This window comes from Nanorana parkeri, unplaced genomic scaffold (assembly GCF_000935625.1).
Source record: "Nanorana parkeri isolate BGI_ZX_2015 unplaced genomic scaffold, ASM93562v1 scaffold295, whole genome shotgun sequence".
Classification (NCBI taxonomy): Eukaryota; Metazoa; Chordata; class Amphibia; order Anura; family Dicroglossidae; genus Nanorana; species Nanorana parkeri.
Genome location: NW_017306563.1, coordinates 521,469 through 531,509, shown reverse-complemented (window position 1 = coordinate 531,509; position 10,041 = coordinate 521,469). Strand labels below are relative to the sequence as shown.

Sequence of the window (10,041 nt, the reverse complement as noted above, 5' to 3'; positions counted from 1 at the left end):
TATATATATATATATATTGATTTATGCATTTAACTGGCAAAGGATTTTGTATGTTCAGTCAACCTTATGATTCACTGATCTCTATAACATGGAACAGCTAAGCACATGACACCCATGACGCCCTTATTTTAGTTTCTCAGCTTCCTGTGTCACCTGTCTGCTTTGTGGACAGTGAATCAGCAGAGTGATGGTGCCTAGTTATATTTCATTGGGAAGACTAGAGGTGGTGACAGGACGGAGCAAGCTGTTAAGATGAAATAGCAAATAGGTGTATCACAATGCTGGCTATACAGTGTGCCAGGGATGGGTAAATCCCAAGACTGGTTGAACAGAATTACAAACCCTTTATTAGGCAAAATAGTTTACATACATGTATTTAAACTGTGTAATTAGCTAATTGTTGTTTGCAGTTAAAATCATCTATATTATTACTAGAAACTATGCAAGAGAACACACTAGCAGTTTGAAAACTAATATAAACTATAAGTAGAATTACAATGCTTCCTCATCTTGAAGTCTCATTTGTATTGCTGTAGCGAGGGAAGTCTGAATCCTTCTGCTGTATACACCATAATTTAAAGTTCAGAACATTACATGGAAAGTAATGGTGGCAGCAGCTTGGTTGACCTATGAATAGAACCATACCAATCCTTCTCATGAAATCCCTGAGCAATAAAGAAGACAGAAATTGAAGTTTGGGGTACAATGACCCTTTAATTGAAGGAAAATGTTATTGTTCAATACCCCAGTGACCATTGAAAGTGACAAGCTCTGGAGGTCATGTGGAAATCTGAGGTTCTGGATGGAGCACAATAAAGAGGAATGCTCCTTTGGAGGAAACTCTAATGCAGTGGGTCACAATGAGAGGAATCTAAGTGACACTAAACTCCGGAGTTACATCATAAAAATTAGGGCTGGTACTGATTAAAATTTTCGTGTTCGATCAAAATGTTTTAAAATCGATTAATCAATTAATTTCGATTAATTATAACGCACATACAGATCCAACTACATTGGCCTATACACATACAGCACAGCAAAGAAGTAATAAAATGAAGTAGGATCACACTAATCCAGCATGTTATTAATCTCACGTGCCCCACTCAATATGGCCGCCGCTTGAGTGGGGCAACTCAGAATAATAACGTGCTGGATTAGTGTGATCCTAGTTCATTTTATTACTTCATTGCTGTGCTGTATGTGTATAGGCCAATGCCTTGGCTGGCGCTTGCGCAGAACAAGTTTCCTGGGCAAACCTCTTAGTTGTAACGAAACGGGAAGTCAGGCGGTCGCAGAACTCTATAAGTTCTCAGTGTCGACCAATCACCGGCCCAAGTGGCTCCGTCGGCTAATGAAGGGAAGGGGGGAGGAGATCCGGTGACGTCACGGACATCGACGTCACCGGACTCCTCCCCCCTTCCCTTCATTAGCCGACGGATCCACTTGGGGAAGGGGGGAGGAGTCTGGTGACGTCAATGTCCGTGACGTCACCGGATCTCCGACGGGACTCCCGGAAGACCCGGAAGCCGGCGGAGAGGTGAGTGTTTTCATTACTGATCAAAATAATTTTAATCGATCAAAAAATTTAACGATTAATCGGGTAATTAATCATTAATTTTCCCAGCCCATACATTCAAATACCTTAATTTAACAAAAATGTATCTTATTTGTGCATCACTGAGCTGTAGATTCTCAAATCATCTCTGAATTGGTGCTGACACCGTCCTTCCTTCTGGAGGGTGGCTACTTTTGTTTCCCATGCTCCCTGTGTGTGTTCAAAAAGTAGCCACCACTCCAAGCTCACTCCTGTGATAAAGTAGAACTTCAATACAAATTAATAAACTAAACATGAGATTGTAGTCCATCACAGGAATGAGCTTGGATCAGTGGCTACTTTACAATACACACGAGGACCATGGGGAACAGAAGTAGCACCCCTCCAGAAGGAAGGACAGTGTCAGCACCAATTCAGAGATGATTTGAGGATCTACAGCCGAGTGACACACAAATAAGATATATGTTTGTTAATAGTTCAGGTATATGAATGCATTTTTAAGGTTTATTTCCTGAGCTTAGTGTCACTTCAATCTTCATGGGGCCACACTATGTTGACTGCGGACCACACCTACAGTGGGCCTGAGGACAAGTAGGATGATTCTCACTAGCCCAGACACATGTAGCAAAGAAACTTGACAGGGGGTTCTAACCCCTCATCACACTATCCAAAAGTGAAATACAAATACCCCTCATCACCCTATAACATGAAATACAAAATCCTGAATATGAACAGTAATGTGATGAGGCTGGGAGACCAACAGCATTAAGAGAATGTGCATATGTATTCCAGTGCCAATTTTAGGACTTTGGTTTTCTCACCGGTTGGTTGGGCAAACTCCTCCTTCTCCATGAAAACCACCATCCCCGACTTTGAGGGGGCATCCTCTGCTGAGTCAGCTGATCGATCACCCCCTACAGACAGCAGGGACAATAATGAGCAAAAAGAACAGTGCAGATAGAAGGCTGATGTTAGCTACTATAAATTACCCGGGGCAGCTCTTGGTTGAAGGCTTGCATGCACAGTATGATAGGGGCAGCTGTTGTCCAATTGTAATACCTTTAAGTAATAAAAATTAAATAACATTAGTAAATCATTAAGGGTGTTCTTAAAAGTAGGAGGGGGTAAAAAGCCACGAGTACATTAATAGTATATTTGTTAAAGGGAAAGTGCAGCATTTTTGTTAAAGTTTTACAAATATGTCTGTAAAAAAGGAAAAAATCCATATTTGCCTATTACATATGCAGGCTTGGCTTCCTACTTAGTAGTGTTGCAGATTGGATGTTTACTGATTTTCCATCACAAGGCAAGTTTTCCAGCCCAGGAACTGTTTGAAAACAATTACAAGTGAAGCTAAGCCTGGCAATAAGGATTCTGACTGTCTCGATTTGACACCCCAATATAATGCTCTGTCAAGGATCAGATTATTTAGTTACCTCTAGGAGGAGAAGCAGAAGTGGTTTTGAACCTGGAAGTGCTCATTAGAACTCACAAAGATTTTGAAACTTAGTAGAACTTCTCTATGTGACCTTCCTGATCTTTCCCACTTCTTTAACTCTATAGTTTTCCTTTAAAGGATAACCTAGAGCACATTGTCACTGTTAATCTATCCCGGACCACCAAGTCATATAGTACGGTAGCTGTCTACAATAAGCACAGAGGAGCAGTAAGGTGCTTTAGTATCTTCTTGTCTGATTGAATGTCTTCAGCGCATAGTCATATATAAGGAGTTCTATACTGCACTGCACCGATGTAATCACTAGAGAAACAGATTAGAAACTGCTGGATCTGCTGCTGCATCTGCATTATTGTATCAAGCCCTGCCCATCCCATGAGATTAAACAAAAATGGTAAACAGAATGCTTCTATAGAGTGATCCCTCGTGCCTTCATTTTTTCTGGTTTGTGGTATGTGGCTCTCTATCCTGTATAATGCAGCCTGCAGATCAGTACAGATTGCAGACAGGGTGAATGTAAACAAAGGAATGTTCATACTGGCCTATATAGGTGGCGTATGGAGATGGCACAACATATACTGACAGTGTAAAGAGTGTCACTGGCTGGAACTGGAAAATAAACGTATTCAACAGAAATGAAAAGAGAAGAATAAATAACAAAGACAGCAGAGGAAATGTTATAAAATGGTTCCCACTTATTGTGTATCTGGAGCACCAGTCTTGGGTTGTCTATCAGTGAAGGGTTTTGGCAGAAATCAGAGTATGAGATCTTGTATTTCTGGAACCTGTCTGTGTGTGGAGAGAAGACGATTAGAATGCAGAGGAACACAACATGGTGTAAATGTAAAACTAGACATAGATGTCAAAGGTTAGATGTTCCCACCCAATCCGACCTCTGAACAATTTTTCTACCACCTAGATATGGACACTGAAGGGCTAACCCCAACGTTACTCTTATCTTCTGTGAAAGATAATTAACATCTGATATGAATAACCTGGCTAATAGATTTTTCATCCCAAGTGTGTTGGCTATAGTAGGGAATATACGGGTAGATTTTCAAACAAACGTTCATACGAAAGATCCCGTTGGAATGTTCGATAATGCCATCAGAGACTTGCCTATAGTTGTTGGAAATTTCATTTGATTTTCCTTTCCATGTAACATTTGCTTTCAAAATTAATGGAGTTTCCCGAACAAAAACCACATCCACTGCCAGAATTTCGTTCAATAGAGAAAAAGTTTCCAACATGCTCCTTCAAATTTTTTAATCACTGTAGTCGAAATCTATCATTGATTTAACCCCATCAATGATTAAAATCTCAGACGAACATTCCAAAATCGATTTTGTGCATTCGAAATTCTAACCGTTTATACCCTGCTTTAGGTCTCTCAGGAATTCTCTTATATCTATGAGAGAGTAAACAATAGCGTAGGGAATTTTTGAATAGAGTAGAGGATTTTTGGAAAGAGTAGGTAATGGTTACAGTTGATGTCTGTGTCCCATGAGGAAGATTTCCCATCATGTCCGGAAGACATAACAGGAACGCTCTGCAAAGTGAGGACAAATCCCCTCTTAGACAATAGAATAGGTGCCCCCATTAAAAGATTTCCCTCACCATCTGTTCTGGAGACAACTATATCATTTTGAGTTTTCCAGGACTTTCATCCTGTGTCCAATACATAGAGAAGTGAATCTCTTCAGCAGGGACAAAGACAGCAATTAAAAGGTGTTCAAACCTGTCCCTACTCTATCCAAAAAATATGTTTTGACTAGAGATACACTATAAGCACTCAAACTGATAAAGTAGGCTAAAAGCAAAAAAAGGGTTCTGTAGTATAAAGGATCCACCAACAATTCGTATACAGTATAATACTAATTGAAACAAACTACTGTACTGATACCGACTTTATCACTGTCAACATACCTTCAGGGATTTTCCAGGAGTCTGCAAGGCCTCCACATAGTGACAACGCTACACATGACATGGGTGACTCTATGTTGTCACCTGGTACATTTTCAGAGTTGTGCTGATGAGGTGGGGGAGGTGGATGTGGTTCACTGTGGGAAGGAAGACAGAAGACTTCTCAAAGTCTGATGGACTGTAAATGTCCAGTACATTTTAAAGCCGAACTCTGGGATAAGAAAACATTGTCTAACTAAAAGGGGGGTGTGTATTCTTCCTGTAATCTTGGTGTGCTTTGTGTATTCCATCCAGATCTGTACAGTAATCCAGTGTGAAACTTGGAGCTTCCATTAGTAAAGACCAATCACTGTCGCTCTCTCTCCTTGTGCAGGGTGACTGGTCTTGTCTCTGCCCCCTCCTGTAGTTTTCTGCAGTTAGCCTGCAGGCCTGCTGAGCCTCTCCCACAGCTCTGCTTTCTGCAAAGAGCTATGTACAGCCTGCTTTTTGTTTGAAATACAACAGCTTCTGCTAATGTAATATTGTCTTTTGAGCACTAGATGGCGCTGTAGTTCAAGTCTAGTGTATGCTTGTTTTTTATATGCATACTTATCTATGATATATATGTTTCCTGTTTGATGCTGTATTCCTGTATCTTCAGAAGTTACATAGTTACATAGTATTTGAGGTTGAATAAAGACACAAGTCCATCAAGTCCAACCTATTACGTGCAATGTCCTTATAAGCAAGTAAAACCTAATTCAACATTCCTCAAGATCTCAGTGCTTCATCTAAACACATAATCAATACTTATGATGTCACTGCTACTTTTATATGGTAATATTAGCAGAGATGGTTGGTGCTCACAAAATGGATTTACTGTATATCCTCTCTGGCTATTGAGTAACATATTTCAATGGACATTTTTGAGTCCAGAGTTCAGCTTTAACCTGGATAAATATTACATATTGCTTCTACTATTTTCACTACAGTGCAGCTACATTCACATATACTTTCCCATACTGACCTGTTGGGGAAATATAGGGAAACTTCCTCAGAGTCGGGAGAAAGGGTATCATCAGGTGAAAATGTAATAGATGCAGCAGGAGCATCTGCAAGAGATTTGGGAAATACTAAAGTCAAACCATAAATATGATTTAGAGTTTTAGGCTGTACACTAGACAATTAGCTCATTATTTAGTTGAAATACATACACTCACTGGCCACTTTATTAGGTACACCTGTTCAATTGCTTTGTAACACAAATTGCTAATCAGCCAATCGCATGGCAGCAACTCAATGCATTTAGGCATCTAGACGTGGTGAAGATGACTTGCTGAAGTTCAAACCGAGCATCAGAATGGGGAAGAAAGGGGATTTAAGTGACTTTGAACGTGGCATGGTTGTTGGTGCCAGAAGGGTTGGTCTGAGTATTTCAAAAACTGCTGGTCTACTGGGATTTTCACGCACAACCATCTCTAAGGTTTACAGAGAATGGTCAGAAAAAGAGAAAATATCCAGTGAGCGGCAAGTGTGTGGACGAAAATGCCTTGTTGATGTCAGAAGAGAATGGGCAGACTGGCTCGAGATGATAGAAAGGCAACAGTAACTCAAATAACCACTCGTTACACCCGAGGTATGCAGAATACCATCTCTGAACACACAACACGTCGAACCTTAAACCAGATGGGCTACAGCAGCAGAAGACCACGCCGGGTGCCACTCCTGTCAGCTAGGAACAGGAAATGGAGGCTAAAATTCGCACAGGCTCACCAGAATTGGGCGAGAGAAGATTGGAAAACTTTGCCTGGTCTGATGAGTAACAATTTCAGATACGACATTCAGATGGTTGGGTCAGAATTGGGCGTAAACAACATAAAAGCATGGATCCATCATGCCTTGCATCAATGGTTCATGCTGGTGGTGGTGGTGGTGTACTGCTTCTCCTTTCACTGTCCTAGTCAATATCTTTAAAGCAGAACTGAAAGAAGAATACATTTTGTATTAACCCTTGCAGTGGGGCTAACTGCTCATTTTGGTCTAGGGAGGAAAATAGAAAAGTTATATGCAGAGCTAGCTTGCTCTTGGACTAGTCCCTGAAGCCTCTCTCTCCCTCCGCTGCAGCTGTCTATAGTCCCTGAGTCATCACTTTCTATACAATGAGGGGAATTGATCAAAACTGGAGCAGACAGAATCTTGAGCCCATGGCAACCAATCAGCATCTCTCTTTAGTTTGCACAGTCAAGATTTATAAATGAAAGAGAGAAGCTGATAGGTTGCCATGGGCAACTGCTCAAGATTCTGTCTGCTCCAGTTTTGATAAATTCCACTCACTGTGTATAGGACGTGAGGACACCAAGGGACATACTATCACTGCAGCAGAGGAGGAGACAGGCAGGAGGGAGTGCTGTCACAGACGGCTGTCTCCGAGGATCAGGTGAATATAACTTTGTTATTTTAAAATTTGTTTAGTTTTGGATTGATTAAGATTTTTATTCCTTTCGTTTTTCGGATTTTCGACACCAAAATTCAATTCGGTTTGTTATTCGGATACATCCGAAGTTTCTTGTAGGGACGATCCAAATTTTTGTTTGGGTACAAAGTCGCATGACCTTGCCTGTAATGCAACCCCCAACAGCCAAAAATAAATAAATCTGATTGGTCAGAGAACAGTCACATGTCCGATTTAGTTTTATTCTGAACGAAAATTCAGACGAATCCGAATTTCGTTAAATTGACATTTGTATTCCTTCTAATTTGGGCGCGTTCAAATTTGAAAAAAATTTGGATGCATTCGAATGTCCCATTTAATTAAATTCGTATGAATATCCATTCAGAACAAAATGGGATGTACATGTCTGCTGTGTAAATCTCAGAACTGAATGTGGAGGAATATACATCTTTTGGGAGGTAAAAGAGCTCCCATATATATGTATTTCATCTGAAGATTTAATGGTTTGCCTGCAGTTCAGCTTTAAAAGGAAACGACAGACAGAATATAGGCTGAAACGGCTAATCCCTCCTTTTCAAAATACTATACTTATATATAAGGCATAGACCTGGAATAGAGATTCATGGGATTTCCTCTGCATGCTTGTTCTGGGTCCATGACTCAAAGACAGAGGCAGGCAATTAGTATTCAAAGAATGGGATCAGCAACAGCAGCTCCCCTTTTTGTTTCTGTGCAGGTACCCTTTCAAATGCATTTAGTACTGACCATGTGGCATATCTAAACATACACTATATTGCCGAAAGTATTGGGACGCCTGCTTTTACACGCACATGAACTTTAATGGCATCCCAGTCTTAGTCTGTAGGGTTCAATATTGAGTTGGCCCGCCCTTTGCAGCTATAACAGCTTCAAGTCTTCTAGGAAGGCGTCCACAAGGTTTAGGAGTGTGTCTATGGGAATGTTTGACCATTCTTCTAGAAGAGCATTTGTGAGGTCAGGTACTGATGAGAACAAGAAGGCCGGGCTCGCAGTCTCCGCTATAATTCATCCCAAAGGTGTCCTATCAGGTTGAGGTCAGGACCCTGTGCAGGCCAGTCAAGTTCCTCCACTCCAAACTCGCTCCTCCATGTCTTTATGGACATTGCTTTGTGCACTGGTGAGCAGTCATGTTGAAACAGAAAGGGGCCACCCCCAAACTGTTCCCACAAAGTTGGGAGCATGAAATTGTCCAAAATGTCTTGGTATGCTGGTGCCTTAAGAGTTCCCTTCACTGGCCAAGCCCAACCCCTGAAAAACAACCCCACACCATAATCCCCCCTCCACCAAACTTTACACTTGGCGCAATGCAGTCAGGCAAGTACCGTTCTCCTGGCAACTGCCAAAACCAGACATGTCCATCGGATTGCCAGACAGAGAAGCGCGATTCACCACTCCAGAGAACACGTCTCCACTTCTCTAGAGTCCAGCGACGCACCACTTCATCCGACGCTTTGCATTGCACTTGGTGATGTAAGGCTTGGATGCAGCTGCTCGACCATGAAAACACATTCCATGAAGCTCTCTACGCACTGTTGTTGTGCCAATCTGAAGGCCACACAAAGTTTGGAGGTCTGTAGCTATTGACTCTGCAGACAGTTATCGACTTCTGCGCACTGTGTGCTTCAGCATGCGCTGACCCCGCTCTGTCATTTTACGTGGTCTACCACTTCGTGGCTGAGTTGCTGTTGTTCCCAGTTGCTTCCACTTGGTTATAATACCACTAACAGTTGACCGTAGAATATTTAGTAGCAAGGAAATTTCACGGAACACCTGAATCCAATGATTTGGAGGGTTGTCCCAATACTTTTGGCAATATATTGTATATTCAACTAGTGGCAATGGTCACAATGTCAAATAGAGTAAGTGAACACAGACAAAGTGACAGAGTTCCTACCCTTGCCTGCTAGAACTACAAAAAAAACCCATTGGCTTTACATACACTTAACCTTCATGGACTAGAATGACAATAAACCAAATGCATCCAATGCATGTATAGACTAGTCATGTGTGGGAGAAGCGGGGCTTAGCTTGAGAAAATCATCCTTTTGTTTTGCAGTATATACACATGTTGGGCTGTGAGTGGAAGAAACAGGAACTCAGAATCATATACAAAAATCTCACACAAAGTTAGCACAGAAGAGACAAGGATGAGCTGCTAAAGGCATGTTAAAAGGCCTAAAGGCTCACCTGGAGGGACCTGGAACTTCGTGGTATCCTCTGATCCTTCTAATAGAACAATGCGGAAGGTGCCATCCTCCTCTTTAGTTGTGTCAAGAATTCCAGGGTCCGCTGGGGCAGTGTAAGGTATCTCATTGAGCTCTCTTGTAGGACTGGGTGGTGCGGACTGTGATATTTGAGAGCCAATATCAGTCCGAGTGACCTGACAAAGAAGAGAAAAAAATGTCATATCTGCACATATCATATCTGGACATATCTGCTATGAGAAGGGGTGGACTGGGCCAGGGGGCTTGTACACCGATGCAATCCATTTTCACTAACCTCTCCCTTGAACTATCAAGCTACATTGCCACCTCTTCCCATTTCCATGATCTAGGCTTCAGTGCCTCCTCTCTCACCCTCTTATATATACAGTCTTGTCGCTTCTTCTCCCTCCCCATTTCAACTATCTGATCACTC

The 10,041-nt window shown here is 41.6% G+C and overlaps 1 protein-coding gene across 1 annotated transcript in view; it reads right to left on the bottom strand.

Moving 5' to 3' along the window:
* The window catches only part of LOC108787967 (phosphatidate phosphatase LPIN3-like), a 40,784-nt gene that overhangs the window by 16,234 nt on the left and 14,509 nt on the right, over nt 1–10,041 (bottom strand). Inside the window, exons 8-13 of the mRNA XM_018557665.1 lie at nt 9,592–9,784; nt 5,941–6,025; nt 4,938–5,071; nt 3,707–3,800; nt 2,545–2,614; nt 2,377–2,469 (exon numbers count right to left, since the gene is read on the bottom strand). Coding sequence (XP_018413167.1) covers nt 2,377–2,469; nt 2,545–2,614; nt 3,707–3,800; nt 4,938–5,071; nt 5,941–6,025; nt 9,592–9,784 — 669 coding nt within the window. The remainder of the gene's footprint in view (nt 1–2,376; nt 2,470–2,544; nt 2,615–3,706; nt 3,801–4,937; nt 5,072–5,940; nt 6,026–9,591; nt 9,785–10,041) is intronic.